At 50.4% G+C, this 15,395-nt stretch overlaps 8 protein-coding genes across 8 annotated transcripts; 4 read left to right on the forward strand and 4 right to left on the reverse strand.

Annotated features, from left to right (window-relative positions):
* Positions 1-302: 302 nt before the first annotated feature.
* Positions 303-759, forward strand: F9C07_2278391 (uncharacterized protein; the record flags this gene model as incomplete). The annotated part of the gene is made up of 1 exon (XM_071510292.1): positions 303-759. The coding sequence occupies one exon, from the start codon at positions 303-305 to the stop codon at positions 717-719; it is 417 nt and encodes a 138-aa protein (XP_071364101.1). The 3' UTR covers positions 720-759.
* A 338-nt stretch (positions 760-1,097) lies between these two features.
* F9C07_1807 (uncharacterized protein) lies at positions 1,098-1,286 on the forward strand (the record flags this gene model as incomplete). The annotated part of the gene is made up of 1 exon (XM_071508403.1): positions 1,098-1,286. One exon carries the CDS (start codon positions 1,098-1,100, stop codon positions 1,284-1,286), a length of 189 nt encoding a protein of 62 aa, XP_071364102.1.
* Positions 1,287-1,504: 218 nt separating this feature from the next.
* Positions 1,505-3,436, forward strand: F9C07_1806 (putative amidase; the record flags this gene model as incomplete). Its single annotated transcript, XM_041285043.1, has 1 exon — positions 1,505-3,436. The coding sequence occupies one exon, from the start codon at positions 1,505-1,507 to the stop codon at positions 3,434-3,436; it is 1,932 nt and encodes a 643-aa protein (XP_041143733.1).
* Positions 3,437-3,809: 373 nt separating this feature from the next.
* Positions 3,810-5,030, reverse strand: F9C07_1805 (putative alcohol dehydrogenase; the record flags this gene model as incomplete). Its single annotated transcript, XM_041290415.1, has 3 exons — positions 3,810-4,495; positions 4,564-4,854; positions 4,910-5,030. 3 exons carry the CDS (start codon positions 5,028-5,030, stop codon positions 3,810-3,812), a joined length of 1,098 nt encoding a protein of 365 aa, XP_041143734.1.
* A 451-nt stretch (positions 5,031-5,481) lies between these two features.
* F9C07_1804 (putative cell wall glycosyl hydrolase Dfg5) lies at positions 5,482-7,202 on the reverse strand (the record flags this gene model as incomplete). The annotated part of the gene is made up of 4 exons (XM_041290416.2): positions 5,482-6,045; positions 6,096-6,730; positions 6,819-6,887; positions 6,938-7,202. 4 exons carry the CDS (start codon positions 7,200-7,202, stop codon positions 5,482-5,484), a joined length of 1,533 nt encoding a protein of 510 aa, XP_041143735.2.
* A 196-nt stretch (positions 7,203-7,398) lies between these two features.
* On the reverse strand, positions 7,399-9,291 carry F9C07_1803 (choline dehydrogenase; the record flags this gene model as incomplete). The annotated part of the gene is made up of 2 exons (XM_041290388.1): positions 7,399-9,018; positions 9,073-9,291. The coding sequence occupies 2 exons, from the start codon at positions 9,289-9,291 to the stop codon at positions 7,399-7,401; spliced, it is 1,839 nt and encodes a 612-aa protein (XP_041143736.1).
* Positions 9,292-9,944: 653 nt separating this feature from the next.
* F9C07_1353874 (glycoside hydrolase superfamily) lies at positions 9,945-13,260 on the forward strand. Its single transcript, XM_041290403.2, has 2 exons — positions 9,945-11,536; positions 11,586-13,260. The coding sequence occupies exons 1-2, from the start codon at positions 10,286-10,288 to the stop codon at positions 12,975-12,977; spliced, it is 2,643 nt and encodes an 880-aa protein (XP_041143737.1). The 5' UTR covers positions 9,945-10,285; the 3' UTR covers positions 12,978-13,260.
* Positions 13,261-13,268: 8 nt separating this feature from the next.
* On the reverse strand, positions 13,269-15,007 carry F9C07_1801 (putative general amidase; the record flags this gene model as incomplete). The annotated part of the gene is made up of 3 exons (XM_071508393.1): positions 13,269-13,387; positions 13,419-13,527; positions 13,589-15,007. The coding sequence occupies 3 exons, from the start codon at positions 15,005-15,007 to the stop codon at positions 13,269-13,271; spliced, it is 1,647 nt and encodes a 548-aa protein (XP_071364103.1).
* Between the last annotated feature and the right edge of the window lie 388 nt (positions 15,008-15,395).

A 15,395-nucleotide genomic window follows, 5' to 3' on the forward strand; every position in this document is an offset into this window, starting at 1 on the left:
ACCCGGAGACTTTGATATACACAAGCAGTTATCGTGTTCTTCAGCCTCCTGAAGTAGGACACCTATTCTTATTGATACCAGTTCACACGAATGAGTTATCAGTCTGTACTACCTTCAGATATATCATAATGCTTTGGATCTTATTAGAATATGAAAGGGGTTAATTGCGATTCACGGTTGAAGGGAGACATTTGGTTCTCCGTCGTGACACAAAAGGGTAAGACTCAGTATCCTAGCCTAGCCATAACTATACTAACGTACTGTTTACTAATAGCTATACACACTACTGGACAGTCCAGGACATGCAGAGCGATGAATGGCAATCCGCATGGCCTCCTCTCGTTCAGGACGCAGGCCTGATCATCCACTACGCGAATATCCCGCTCACAGGCCCTACAGAACCGGATCAGGCTATAACTGAAAGAACTCCTGTCATTCTGGACGAGAAAAACGGAATCTTTCTAAATGGAGTCGGCGATGATGGGCACGAGGATTTCTATATCAGCAAAATAGGGAACAATTTTTCGTTTTGCAAGACCGGCAGAAGGCCGTATGATTTAGTCGTTTGCACGATCTTGCTAAGGGCATATGTACTGGCACCGAGTACTTTTGAGCTGAGCTCGGATGGTGATTGGGATAATGATTGGGTGGAGGCTAGGGATCTTTATCATTGTATTTGGCCGGAGGAAAACATTCCGTGTCCGTGGGAGAAAGAGTGAATCTTAGCGTGGAGCATGTTTGCTGTATGGGATAGCTAGTTATCCATTTGCTGCAATCGAAATGACATCGGCCGGGCCTATCAAGACACCGGGGAATTGATCCATGATCACTCTATTCCAGGCTACATAGGCTTAGACCCCAGCACAAGCTTCGACGCCTATGGGCATTATTCCGGAACAAGCATGTACTGCGGGATGAATATACATCAATCTCCTTATTTTTATTGGATAACGTTTCTTATGCGTGGACCTTAAAGATGCCATTCTCTCGGTAGTAGAAAAGTGAAAATTTAATGAAGTTATAGCTACACGCTTGAAAAAGAACTCGACAGACTCTATTTTGAATGAGTAGAGAAATAAGACATCTTCATCGGAATCATGAAGTTCCATGGAAGAAGCAACAAGTGGGCAGACTCACCATGGGGAAAAGATCCGAAGACCGGAGAACGTGGCTTCGCTTTGAAATCAACTATCGGCTATGTCTACCGAGAGCACAGCGAGAGCATAACAGACGATAACAAGGCTGACAAGGACCCCCGGGGAACACCGGAGTATCCTAATCAATAGGAAACAGCGATATACCGACACTAAATCATAAATGGAGCCGGCCAAGACGATTAGATCCTACTTGGCGTCGGGCTATCGCGACCACGATAAGAGTGTTATCACACAATTAAGAGTTGCCTATCTCGAGCATCGTGCTGGTGACTAATGCCAAACCCTCACTGTCATATAAAGAGGAAGATCGGCAGCATTCAAAATGAGGGTGACAGACTTAATTCTTCATGTTGCTTGGTACACTCCTCTCGCTGGCGGCCGTCGTTGCCGGCGCTGCCATCCCCAACGGCCAGACGCTTTCTCTCAATGAAATTCCTTACTATGTGAGCGGCATTCCTGTGTCCACTTTGCAAGGGTACAACGCCTCTGCATACGCCGCTTTGACAGAGGGAATAGATTTGGTGCCATTAACCGTCATTCCTGTAACTCCTACCACGAACTTGGAGTCGCTGCTATCGGACTATGTTGAACGCGATGATGTCTTCCAGCCTGCTTTTCTGCGTGCAGTCTATCTCACAGCTTCCAGTGCTGATGACATTGCCTCCCAAGTGAGCAATTCTGCGTCAATTCTCAAGTCTTCGGGCACCGACATGCTGCTGGTTGATTCGGAAGTACACACCGCTTCGTCAAATTCCACAATCGCAGCCCAGTTGACCAAAGAGCTGCCGAGTGGGCCTTATTTTGTCTCCTTGTATACTGGAGAGGTGTTTAAAGCGTACCGGTTGTACCCTGACGACAACCTAGCTTTCATTCAAGCAGGAATCAGTGACGAGAAGGGAGGCGTCCTGCCCCTACCAGCCGTGACAGAAAACGCGATGACCAAAGACGTTGCCGTGCCTTCACGTCTCTATTATACACCGACCGCAGAAAAACCATTGGCCGGTCTGAGATTGGGTGTCAAGGATATCTACCATATTAAAGGTCTCAAGACGAGTGGCGGCAGTCGCTCCTATTATTATTTATACGGAACTCAAAATGTCACTGCCCCATCTGTTCAGAGGCTCTTGGACTTAGGCGCGGTCTTCGTCGGCAAAACTGGGACCGTTCAGTTTGCTAACGGTGATCGGCCTACTGCCGACTGGGTGGATTTCCACTGTCCGTTCAACCCACGCGGAGAAGGATATCAGGCACCTAGCGGTTCCTCCTCCGGCTCAGGTGCGGCTATTGCAGCCTACGACTGGTTGGACCTTGCTGTTGGTAGTGACACTGGCGGTTCGATGCGGTCCCCAGCTGCAGTTCAAGGAATCTATGGCAACAGGCCATCCACTGGCGCTATCTCTCTAGATCATGTCTTGCCTCTCTCACCGGCTCTGGATACAGCAGGTGTTTTTGCCCGAAGTGCCTCGCTATGGTCCCGTACTGTGCAAGCTTGGTATCCTCATTTTCGGCACAATTTTACGTCCTTCCCTCGGCAGCTGCTCCTAGCTGGCGGTGGATGGGATGGTAAAGGCATCAGTCCCGAGGCCCATCAGAGTCTTACAACATTCACACGTGGGCTCGAGGCATTCCTCGGAACGAACCATACCAATGTCGACGTGTCGCAGCGATGGCTTGACACACAATCTCCCACCACACCAAGCCTGGAGGAGATGCTTAACCTAACCTATGCCACACTTACTTCTGTGGATCAGTTCAACCACCTAGCCGTCCCTCTCTTTGCTGACTATAAAGCAGTCCACCGCGGTCGTCAGCCTTTCATTAACCCTGGCCCATTAGCGCGTTGGCAGTGGGGCCAGGCCAATGGCGGAAACACCTCGTACGAGGTGGCTCTGCGCAACATGACTACTTTCCGGAGCTGGTGGGAGAAGTCCGGATATGGTCAGTCCGATGATGCCTCCTGCTCCAAGTCGCTCTTTGTTAGTGTGTACTCGGTCGGCACAACTGACTACCGTAACCATTACTACGATGCGCCCACCACACCACCACTGGGATTCTCGATCGGACGCATCGCGGTATTAGGTGGCGCACCTGAGGTTGTTGTTCCTGTTGGAGAGTCTCCATACAACAGTACTATCTCGTTGCAGACCGAGTATTTGCCGGTCAGTGTTGCGCTGCAAATGGCGCGAGGATGTGACCATGTTCTGGCTTCCTTGGTCGCTGGCCTCGAGAAGAAGGGGGTCCTCCGACCTGTTAGTACCGGCTCTCGGCTGTATTCCTAACGAGAAATTTTGCTGAAGAGACGATTTTGAAGCTAGGGTGATGTATATAGTAGAATATGTCTGCTCAGAAAAGTTGAGCAGACGAGATATATATAATAGAATGATAATGACAATTTCGCGTTATATACTCACTATGAACGAGAAAAAAAAGGAAGTTTCTGCTAGACTGACTACTGAAGGCACCAAGCATGAATATAATCTCCTTAGTTAGAAACATATGTCCCACGATGAATAATATTCACCCAGCAATGAGTTGTATGACATTGCAAAAGTCTCTGCCTGAGGCCATGGGTACAAGGATGACGGCATTACTCGTCTGACCGCCTTGGCATTTTGTTCTCGTGGGGTCACGAGTTGTTTCCATCCATGCGATTTACTTGTTGAAGTCAACCGCCATTCGTCCCGTGGCCTGTCCTTTTCGCAGTTTCTCTACTGCTTCAGGCAATCGGTCAATTGGATAAACTTCGCAAATTTGTTGGAGCTTCCCCCGCCGAGCAAAGTCCAATGCCGCCGCTGTATCCTTCCGACTACCCACCAAGGTCCCCTTGACCGTCAGGTTCTTGAAGATAAAAGCATTGGGATCTCCCCCGATAGTCATTGCGCCAGTGGGACCTAATCCGATACACATGACAACCGCTCCAATGCGATTACCGACGTATGATAACGCCGTTCGATAGGCCGCAGGAGCTGTGACGAATACTCCATGCGCCCCTACACCATCTGTTGCCTTAATCACAGCTGCGGCAGGATCGGACGTTTCGATGAAATCCACGAAGACTTCTGCGCCCATCTCCAAAGCCAATGCTCTCTTTGACTCGCCTGCGTCCACCACAACTGGACGCATACCCATTGCCTTAGCGAGCTGCACGCCCTGAATACCCACCCCACCACCACCGCCAGGAAAGACTGCCCAGTTTCCCGGCTTCAGCCCGGATTCTGTTAGAGAGCGATAGATAGTGGATGCGCTGCACATAATAGGGGCTGCAATCTCATCAGGAATGCCGTCAGGGATGGGTGATGCATATCGGGCGGGAGAGACAATATATTGTTGATAGGTCCCTACTCTGTTAGTGTCCGATTTCGCGAAACAATGGAATAAGGCTATCAGGGAAGGGGCTGTGGTCTACCAGGTGCCATCAAGCCAGCGTGGATAGCGGTGGGGCAATACGTCTCCTTATCTCCCCAGCACAAATCGCACGCGCCGCACGTATCGAGGAGTGGTTTGATGCCCGCCCGATCGCCTAGTTTGAAGTTCTTCACATTTGCGCCGACTTTCACCACAACCCCGGCACCTTCGTGACCCGGAGAGCGAACGCCAAATGTTGACATCGGTGGGGTTCCCAAGTCGCCTTGCATCATATGGAGGTCTGAGGAGCAGATACCGGTGATGTTCAACCGGATTAGAATGTCATCGGGACCTGGAATAAAGGAATTATTATCGGCGCTCTCCCATTCGCGTTGCATACGGCTTACCTGGCTCCGGGACCGGCACCATCTCGACCTTGACCTCGAAGTTCGGACCTTCATTGACGACCACGCCTGCCTTACAGTGGGAGGGAATTTGGTAATCGTGAGATGACACTTCGGCAGACATTTTTGCTGAAATTTGCGATGATCACTACAGCGTTGTTCGAACAAGATGTGATCGGATTACGGTAGCCGAACACCGAGCGATCAAAAGCACAGAAAGGCATATCGAGTACTGGGGCATATATCCTGTTCTACACAGCGGAATGTCGCCGCAATGTCCGGCTATGCCCCAGCTTCCCCGCACAGCTCGGTGGAGTTCTGCATATTATGCAGTACAGGTTGTGTTTAGCATATATCCGCATTTCCGAGTGCTACGAGTCAGGTTCTAATTCGCATGCCAAGACGTGTTTAGTTCAAACCATTTCCTCCAATGGGGTCGTTACGAGGACTTGTGTCGGTGACTACCAAACTTGTTGGGACGTAAAGATTTAACTCATATTTAAAGTGGTTTAAGGGAAACATTAACATCAGAAATGCTCGTCAACATATTCACTATCAGTGCAGTCACTGAGATGCTACTCATTTATTCCCCACCAAACCGTATAGAAGATCAGCATCGCCATCAGTATCGTCAGAATACCCGCCCCAGCCCGATTGGCCGTGCTGGTATCCGTTCGCCGGCTATGGGGTCGCGGGCCTCCTGATTCGGTTCCGGCACTAGGATCCCCCTTACTGGTACCTCCGCTGTCCTCTGTTACAGGGGGTGCCACGCCCCCTACGAGGGTTGCTTGCATCACCTCCAATACGGACATCTGGACGCCCACGTCGTCACTCTGATCCCACTGCCCCGAAGTCCATTTCATACCGCACGTGGAGTGATCGGACCCCCCGGTGCACGTTCGAGCGGCCGCACTAGCTGAAGTGCGTAGCTTGGGCATCACTTGGTCCAAGATAAACGGAGCGACTTGAGCGGATGCTGCCATCCACCTGGCCAGGTACCCCTTGAACGACCGTTGATCAACCCCACATGTATTTATCGGCTCACAAGCTCGCTCGTACAACACGTCGTTCTGGAAGTAAACCTTCGTGGCGTCAAGGATGCGTTGTGTTCGTTCTTTCCAGACAGGATCGCCATCAGTCTGACAAGTTAGCCGTGAGTTCTCGTTATATTGTCAAAAGACATGCGTACCAGGTTATACATGCTCGCAGCACCGAATAGATACACCCCGGAGTTGTACGTCCACTGAAGGTAGTTGAACTCGGAACAGTTTTTTAGTTCGTCCGCTCCATCTAAGAACAGATAATCTTCGGTTATGAAGCCCACCGACTCCGTCCAGTCCCATACTCGAACGGCCCAGTCGGCGTATGTTTGATTCCCCGTGTACCTTGCCAAGCGCGCGGCCAAATTGAAAAAGCAGCCGTTGGCAATGGTGTTCTTGTAATGATATCCGTTGTTGAAGCTGAATATTTGCCACCTTAAACCCCCGCCGCAGGTCTCAGTGTTCCATCGCGGAGCCTGGGTGTTGAACACTGCCTGGGCCATGGCCAACCACCCTGGCTGCCCATCCGGTGGATTGGGAAAGTTTCGCTCCGCGGCCGACATGGCAGCAAAGGCCCAGAAGGCTTGGTCGTCATTGCCCTCGGCGTGTGTCTGATTGGGAGGCATAAACGTACCATCGTCGCCGGCTTGCCAGGTCATGGCCTGCATGATTATGTCGTTCCACCTGTCGTCGCCCGTGTAAAACCAGTAATCAATCAGAGCATTGAACATGGCACCAGCCTCCCACCAATAATAAGGAGGAGGTAAGACGCCGGGTGTATCGCCTGCACACGTAGTGAACACGGGTCCAACCCGCCGCTTCTTGTCAATCTTGGAAAGTCCGTACGGTATAGGAACGTAGATTCACTGTACCTGGATTCATGCCAGTATAGTGAGAAAGCATGTTATTAGCGACCGCATAGCTGGCTTTTTTCACCGATTCTGCCCTGTGTTAGCGACATCCTGGCCTCATCAGTTTTGCAGCATCTCACCGGGATTGTCTACGTCTATATCAATGGCCTGGACGCCGGCAAGCAGTGCCAGGACGGCGCACCATGGTGTTCGCATTATCAATGGATTTTCAGATGAGAGAGCTGAAGGGCATAATCCGTCAAAGAATCCCTCGAGCCTGTCGAAGTTATTATACTGTTTGAATCGACATTCCAGTGATAGGAATGCAGTGGTTGCATGGAAACCACCGTCAGATGCCGATGCGACACATGGAAGTGAGCCAACCCCATGAAACCCGCCGACCATTGAAAACAATCCATATCAAGAGATCTACGACTTTATGGTCAATTTATATGTCATTGCCGCCCAATGAGCACAGGTGGTTCTCTACAAGCGTGGCTCGACGGAAAACATCAATTCACGAATAGGGCAAGGCTACATTCCAGCGGGACATCTAAACAAAACAACCTTCAGCACCACGCGACAGGTGCCGATCTCATGTCTAACAATGCGCAGTTGCACGGATGATGTCCGCCGCACGCTCAGCTACCGCATATGTCGTCGCTTGAATGGTGCCCGACAGTTCGAGGGGAAAGATGCTGGCGTCGACCACTCGTAAATTGTGTGTGCCATGAACCTTCAGCTGGGTGTCCACTACTCCGCCTAGCTCTGCAGGCATCATCGCGCATGTACCCACTGGATGGCAGCAGTGGAACAGACGATCTTTCACCACCTCCTTAGCCGTGTCCAGATCTGCCAGATCCACCGCCGCCTTAGGTACCCGAGCGCCGGGTTTGAGTAACGAGCTAAAAGGCTCCGTACTAGCAATCTTGTCCAGGAACTGAGTGTGTCGGGCGAGGATCTCTAAATCTAACGGGTGAGATAGATACTTGGGATCGTAGATAGGCTTGTCGCCGGCGTTGGCCGATTGGATATGTATAGATCCACGAGAGAAGGGATGGTTATGTAGAACCAAAATGTTGATGTAGTTCTCGGGCAAGTCCTTCGACAGCGCATAGCTCATGGTGTTCACCCCTTCCTTTGCATTGAATTGGGCTACGAGGAACATGTAGTCTGCAGAGCCCGTCTGGTCATCCCGGAGCATCTGTCGCAGGATCTTGTATTGCTGCTGCCGACCGAGCGAGATTTGTTTAACCTGGGGGCTGTCCAGATACTGAGCCAACAGATCGTCTATTTGTTCGCGCTGGACCTGTCCATTGTGGTCAACCAATGGTAAATAGGCCACACTAACGGGAATGCCGGTCATAGGACCAGTACGTGTCTTTTCATAGAGTTCGACCAGAGACTGGACGACCTTTGGATCCCGCGCGATGTCTGCGGAGGTCTGTGGGTCTGCCACTTCGAAGTTAACGGTTGACATGCAATGATCTTGGAGATTCTCTCCGACTGCAGGCAGGTCGAGCACCACAGGGATATTGTGTTTTTGCAACAGATCTGCGGCGCCAATACCAGACAGCTCAAGGAGTTGGGGTGAATTCAGACTTCCAGCGCTGACGATTACTTCACGCGTGGCAGACACTTCTAGTTGTTGACCGTTTTTGGTCCGAATCTGAATCCCCGTCGCAGTCACACGGCTATCGGCTTTCTTCAAAATCACTCGTTCAACCATTGTCTCAGTCAGCAGATGCAGGTTTTTGCGCTCTGCGACATCTTGGGTGTAGTAAGCGCCAGCATATCCCCTTTGTCCTGTCTTCCCGTCAACGGACAGTGGCGGCGTGAAAGATCCCACTTTGCGCCCTGCAATGGGGTCTGCGTGATTGTTCCAACCCAAGCGCGCAAATGTGTCATCCCAGGCCCGATTCCACGGGGTATAGATGTCCAAATGAGAGATGGGGAGAGGGCCTTGATCGCCCTGGTTCTCTGCATTCATGTACTTGTCCACAGAAAGCAAGGCACTAGTGGTCTCGCTCGGGGGGGTGTATGTATGGAATTTACGCAGATACGGAGCCATGGCATCAGGGCCCCACCCATCGTTGCCCAAGGATTCCCACGCCTCGAAATTCGCGCGTGATGGGTACATAACCAGAGAGAAATTCAATGCAGAAGAACCACCAACCATCCGGCCTCGTGGCTGGCCGAGTTGACGATTGTTGGCATAAACCTGTTAGAGCTTGTCAGTAAGCGCCACGGTCCAGACATGTCAAACAGGACTGACCTGTGGTTCCGTCAAGTAGTCCCAGTCGAAATCCGGATTTTCCATCATGGCGCCTAGCAAGCCCGGGGTTTCGACGCGCGGGTCTCCCATATGGTTAGGCCCTGCCTCGACAAGGAGAACAGTGGTGTTGGCATCTTCGCTGAGACGGGAGGCTAGGACTAGACCACCGACTCCTGCGCCGACGATGATATAGTCGTATGGTTGTTCGGTGATGGCCATGATGGTGGGGCGCTCGCTATCTCAGCAATGGAAATCGACCGGATTGAGAAGCTGACGGACAGCCCTTTGGGCAATATGGGCTATTTTATAACCGCACGAAACATGCGCGAAACTTGGTTGCCTCACTGTGAACTGCTAGCACTCTGCAAACGAAGGGGCCAATCAGATGAACGGGACCACGTCGTTTTTGCGTTGGGAGAAGTTGGCCCCCATCAGCGACTCACGGCAGATTCGTTCCATCGGCGGCATTTCATGATTCCGTCTGATCTAAATGGGCGCCACAGGACACCCGGTGCTAAACTAATTGACTAGCGGCGCCTTGGTTCTTAGTCGAGGCTTATTCAATTGTGGCCTGGAGACGTTCCTAAGGCTTTCGTCGAGTCTGACATGAGCACAAAAAGAATCAAGGTGAGGGGGTGAGTCGAGCTTCTATAAGCATGTATTGATTGTTACGATGGGGTAGCGTTGAAAAATATGTACCACTATTACCCCACAGTTCATTAACGCCTGAGGAACTGTGACAAATCATTAAGGACCTGCAGCGTTGCAATAAATATATTTATGCGGATGTCTTGGCTAATACTACCTACCCAACGGCACTTTGACATGCAAAAATGGCGTTGTCTATGGTAACAGAATTACCTCCAGGCACGCGGGTACTATCGGCAGGATAGCCGATTCTCTATCCATGGTTCCATTGCTCTATCGGCATCGTGACATGCTCTTCGTAGCGTCACCGACGATCTCTCGGGATGACCCGAACACGATGTAACCATGCAGTGCACATGCATTGCTCCTTGTATGATTCAAGTGGACCGTGGTCGCTTTCTGAATGGGCTGTTTGTTAGCAAAAGTTTCGAAACTCGGAAATTGCCTAACAAGGATGTCTTGAACCTTATAAAATGCCAGCCCTTGCATACAGCCCCTTGCTCCAACACTTTCAGCTGTCTAATATCCTCAACCAACCTACGATATATGGGGTTTCTAAGGGAATATGTATCTACGGGGCATCCTCTCAGCACTCGCCGTGCTGCCATTCGGCATAGCTTCTGTCACTTCACCTGGTGACACAGCTGTGATACCTGGATGGCATCTGCAGTCTGCCCTTCACGCACCAAGTAATTTGACCGATCTCTCCCTTCCGACTGCTCACAATGTGAGCGCCTGGTATCGGATCAGCTCTCGGGCTACTGTCATGGCAGGGCTGATTCAAAATCACGTTTACAACGACACACATCTGTTCTACTCGAATAATCTTGCAACTGTTGACCAAACTATCTTCCGTGCCCCATGGCTATATCGCGAGGAGCTCAGGCTTCTCGCACCTCCCAAGGGACAACATATGTTCCTCATCACTCACGGTATAACGTCCAAGGCGGACATATACTTCAACGGAAAACAAATTGCCTCCAATGCCACCCAACAGGGGTCATACGGTGGCCATCGTTATGACATCACGCCCTTTGTCCGGACTGGAAAAAATGTCTTGTTGATCCAGGCTCATCCGACGAATTATCTCCGTGACTTTGCTCAGGGCTTCGTGGACTGGAACCCGTACCCGCCTGATAACGGGACGGGAGTCTGGCGCGACGTAGAGCTCAAGCAGACGGGGCCTGTGTCTATGTCTTCGCCGCGGATTCTAACGGACTTTATTGGTGTACATACTGAGAATGTTACTGCCACTATCAAGGTGGACATTAAGAACCATGAGGACCGCATTGCCAATGGTGTTGTGCACGGTACCGTGCAGGCGCAGGATAAGGGATCGCAGACGGTCGCGTTTTCCAAGCAGTTCAAATTAGAACCATACAAAAATGCGACAGTTTCAATCGATGTTGTGCTAAAGAACCCCAAGATTTGGTGGCCTGCGACATGGGGTAAGCAGCCACTTTACACGGTTAAGGCTAAAACCACTGTCGGTCAAAATGAGATCTCGGATATCGCGCCACCAACACAGTTCGGAATCCGACACGTTACATCAAAGCTTAACTCGTATAACGACACTGAGTTCAGCGTCAATGGATACCCGTTCCATGTGAGAGGAGGTGGCTATAGTCCGGATATGTTCTTGCGATTCGACCTCGAGCATCTGCGGAACATCTTCCGTTACATGCTGGATATGGGTTTGAATACGGTACGCTTGGAAGGAAAGCAAGAACATCCCGAGTTGTACGATCTTGCCGATCGCATGGGATTAATGGTGATGTCGGGTTGGGAGTGCTGCGATAAATGGGAGGGGTGGAAGGTAAGTCGGATCCTTTGCCTATCTGAACTGCAATGGCTAACTGGTGTAGTACAACAACGAAGCGAACGGAGTCAAGTGGACAGAGAAAGATTATCCAATTGCCGAAACTACGATGCTCCATGAAGCGGAAATGATGCAGGCCCATCCCTCGATGCTGGCCTTCCTAATTGGATCGGATTTCTGGCCCGACGAGAAGGCCACAAATGTGTATGTCAACGCTTTGAATCGCATGGACTGGCCCAACCCGATTATTGCATCTGCAAGCAAGCGTGGATATCCCAAGCTCCTGGGCCCATCTGGCATGAAGATGGACGGGCCTTACGATTGGGTACCGCCTAACTACTGGTACCACGATAAGCTTGGGGCAGCATTTGGTTTCGGCTCGGAACAGGGGCCCGGTGTAGGAACGCCCGAGCTCGGCAGTTTGCAGCAGTTCATGTCAGCCCAGGAGTTAGAGAGTTTGTGGATGAAACCGGAACAGCCTCAATGGCACATGGCTAAGAATGACTCGCCCTTTGCGGACCGCTCCCTGTACAACGAGGGGCTTTTTGCGCGGTATGGGCCACCAACCGGATTGGAGGACTATCTTCGCAAGTCACAGATGTCGGATTACGAAGGGACTCGGGCTGAATTTGAAGCATTCGCCATACGCCAGAACGCAAGTCGCCCGGCCACTGGGGTGGTTTACTGGATGTTGAACGGCGCCTGGCCTAGTCTCCATTGGCAGTTATTTGACTATTACTTACGACCGGCAGGGTCCTACTTCGGCACCAAGGTGGGTGCCCGTTTAGAGCATGTCGCTTATGACTACGAAGCGCACACTGTTCATATAATCAATCATTCCCTGAAAAATTTCGGAAAGCGAAATGTCACTGTGGACTTGATTGATCTCAACGGCACATCTATGCACCATGAAAGCATCGCTACGTACACTACTCCAACCTCATCAAAGCAGGTAGCAACAGTGCCCGAGATAAACAAAATCAAAGATGTCGGCTTCCTCAGATTGACCCTAAAAGACTCGGTAAAGGGCACCACCATCAGCCGTAATGTCTATTGGCTCCCACCCAACACCGAGAGCCTAGACTGGGATAACTCTACCTTTTACACGACACCTGTTACTAAATACACCGATCTCACTGCATTGAACAAGATGCCCGCCGCAAATGTGTCGACAAGCATGAAGATGACCGTGTCGAAGCACGGCTCCACATTTGGCGAGGTGACATTGGAGAATAAGTCCGATGTTCCGGCTTTCTTTATGCATTTGACGGTTAGCGATGAGAACGGGCACGAGTTGGCTCCGGTATACTGGTCTGATAATTATGTTACTCTTTTCCCGAGAGAGAAACTGATATTGACGGTGGAGTTTCAGGGGAGGAAGTGGGCAGCTACGTTGAGTGGGGCGAACGTAGAGAAGAGAGGAATTGGGCGGAGCTAGGCTATGATCTGTGATGAGTGAAATCTATATAGATAGAAGTTTGTATGGCGATCACTCGACTTGTTTGATTCATGTCCGCGTGTTGTCCAGATGCTCCCATACTTGGATACGGCACCTGTAGCTAGAACATTCATATTTAGCAGCAGATCTAATCAACACATATCAATGATATATAACTTAAATTGCTTCACACTCCGTTGTCCCCAGCACCCTGTATTAAAATGTACCAGAGAGACTAGCGATTCTAATTGATGTATTCTAATGCTGCTCCTGGCCCAACATCGATGCCACTCACTTACCCTTCAGGACACCCTCGATAACCTGAGTATGCTGCATCAGTAGCTCATCTTTCAATCTTCTCCCAATAAGCTGGATATGGCACGGAGCCCCTTCGACATCTTTAGGAGTATCTATATTTCATCAGCACGACTCAGTTCACACAGGCGAAGCATGTAGATGACATACACTCAGGAACATATCCCACGTCCCGAACAAACCCAGCATCAGCTACTTCGTCCGCAGTGCCAAAGGGAATAATACACGCCGGATACTGCAAGTTATCAGCCTCAAATGCCCTCAACACACAGAGAAAAAGAAAGAAGAAAATATACATCAACCAAATTAGCCAACATCGTATAAATCGGCAAACCGAATGTATCATGCACAGGCGCACAAGTCTGATGTCCCGGCCCCAGTATCACATCGAGCTCGTTATTTAAGAAGACTTTCCTTATTGTAGCAGAAGCATCTGTCTTTTGAACATTGAGGTCATATAGCTGTCGCAGTGTCGGCTCGGGATCTGTTCCGTTGGGATTATATGTGTATTTCAAAGAAGGAACCCAGGGTTCGTCGCTTGCTGCGAGGTGGCCAAGAGGTGTTCTGTCGGGATCCATTTGGAAGAAATGCATTGCGATATCGCTGAACTCTTTCATTGAGGGACATTTCCCGCTTAGATCGATGATCTTGTGGCCGGCTGCAGTCAGTTTCTCAACTGCTGTTGAAATGGTGCGTAGTATACTGGGATGATACGGTCTTGTCGGGTCCTCAGGGAGAAGACCTATCGTCAATGATTCCTTCGGCTCAATTGGACTCGACCACGGAAGACCAAGAACCTGATCATCCACGTTCTCGGGATGTGAATCGGCAATAACCTTGAAAAACAAGTCCGCATCGCGAACAGAATGACACAACGGTCCAGCCACAGGTGCTATCCCGGTGAGTCCGGGTCTAGCTGCACTCGTCTGTCCGGCATACGGAACTCTCCCTCCACTGGGTTTAAACCCAAAAACCCCACAACATAGGGCAGGAATACGAATAGAACCCCCGATATCAGTCCCAACACCCAAAAGCGATCCCCTGAGTGCTACCAGCGCACCTTCTCCACCAGAACTACCCCCGGCTGCTAGATTGATGCGATGTGGGTTTAGAACTCGGCCGAAGATATTATTATGGGACTCAGCTGTCATTAACGTCTGTGGGATATTCGTCTTGACGTATACCACCGCACCAGCCGCGAGGAGGATATCGACAAGAGCAGAATTACTCGTCGGGACTGGTTTATCAAGAAAGGAAACGAAACCCAATGTTGACGGGATACCGGCGACGTTAAACGAATCTTTCAGACTTATGGGCAGACCATGTAAAGGACCGATTGTCTTTCCGGTGGTAGCGAGATACTCGTCTAGTTGTTTTGCGCGGGTGAGAGCCTCATCGAAGAATATTTCCGTGAGACAATTGGTTAGTTGTTGAGCTATTGCGGCGCGTTTGCTGAATGCTGTTGTCACTTCTGCTGACGTGTATTCCCTGTTGGAGATCTTGGTGAGGAGAGCTGTTGCGTCTTCGGTGTTTGTGATTTCCAGTTCGCGGGGTGTGAGGAGGTTGCTCTTGGCTGGGATGTCAAGGCAGTTTAGGCTTGGGTTGGAGGTGAGGAGGGATTGGATTGAGGGTGGGAGACGCCATTCCGGGGGGATTTTGGATAGTGCGGTGGTTTGTTTTGTGTGGGCTTTTTCTTGCCAGGTTTGAATGGTCATTTTGCTGAATTCGTGAGAGTATTGCTTTAAGGACTCTGGAATTTGGATTGGGGTTAATGGTGAGGATGATGGTTTTCGGCCTTAAAGAGTGAGGCTAGATTTCCCCTCCTTTTAGCTGCATGATGAGGGGGTTGGTGGAGCATTTGGTGGTGATATCAAAGGTCATAGGCTGATCTAGCTTGTGCATGGGTGGTGATACGAGAAGCTAAAGTTATCCCGAGGTTCATAAACCGCAGGTATAAAATACATCTAGCGAATCTGTATGGGAACTTTGTGATGTGTTAGGAACATCATTAGCAGTGACAAAGCCATTAAAACTACTTTTACGTAGCTATGTTGCGTGTTGGATATTTACCGGAACAATACGAAGAGAGGCGGAGCAACTGCG

The sequence above is a fragment of the Aspergillus flavus genome, chromosome 2 (genome assembly GCF_009017415.1).
Source record: "Aspergillus flavus chromosome 2, complete sequence".
Classification (NCBI taxonomy): domain Eukaryota; kingdom Fungi; phylum Ascomycota; class Eurotiomycetes; order Eurotiales; family Aspergillaceae; genus Aspergillus; species Aspergillus flavus.

Coding starts and splice junctions, on each gene's coding strand:
- F9C07_1353874 (XM_041290403.2), top strand. CDS start 10,286: ATGTATCTACGGGGCATCCTCTCAGCACTCGCCGTGCTGCCATTCGGC. Junction 11,537..11,585: donor ATAAATGGGAGGGGTGGAAG/GTAAGTCGGATC, acceptor TAACTGGTGTAG/TACAACAACGAAGCGAACGG.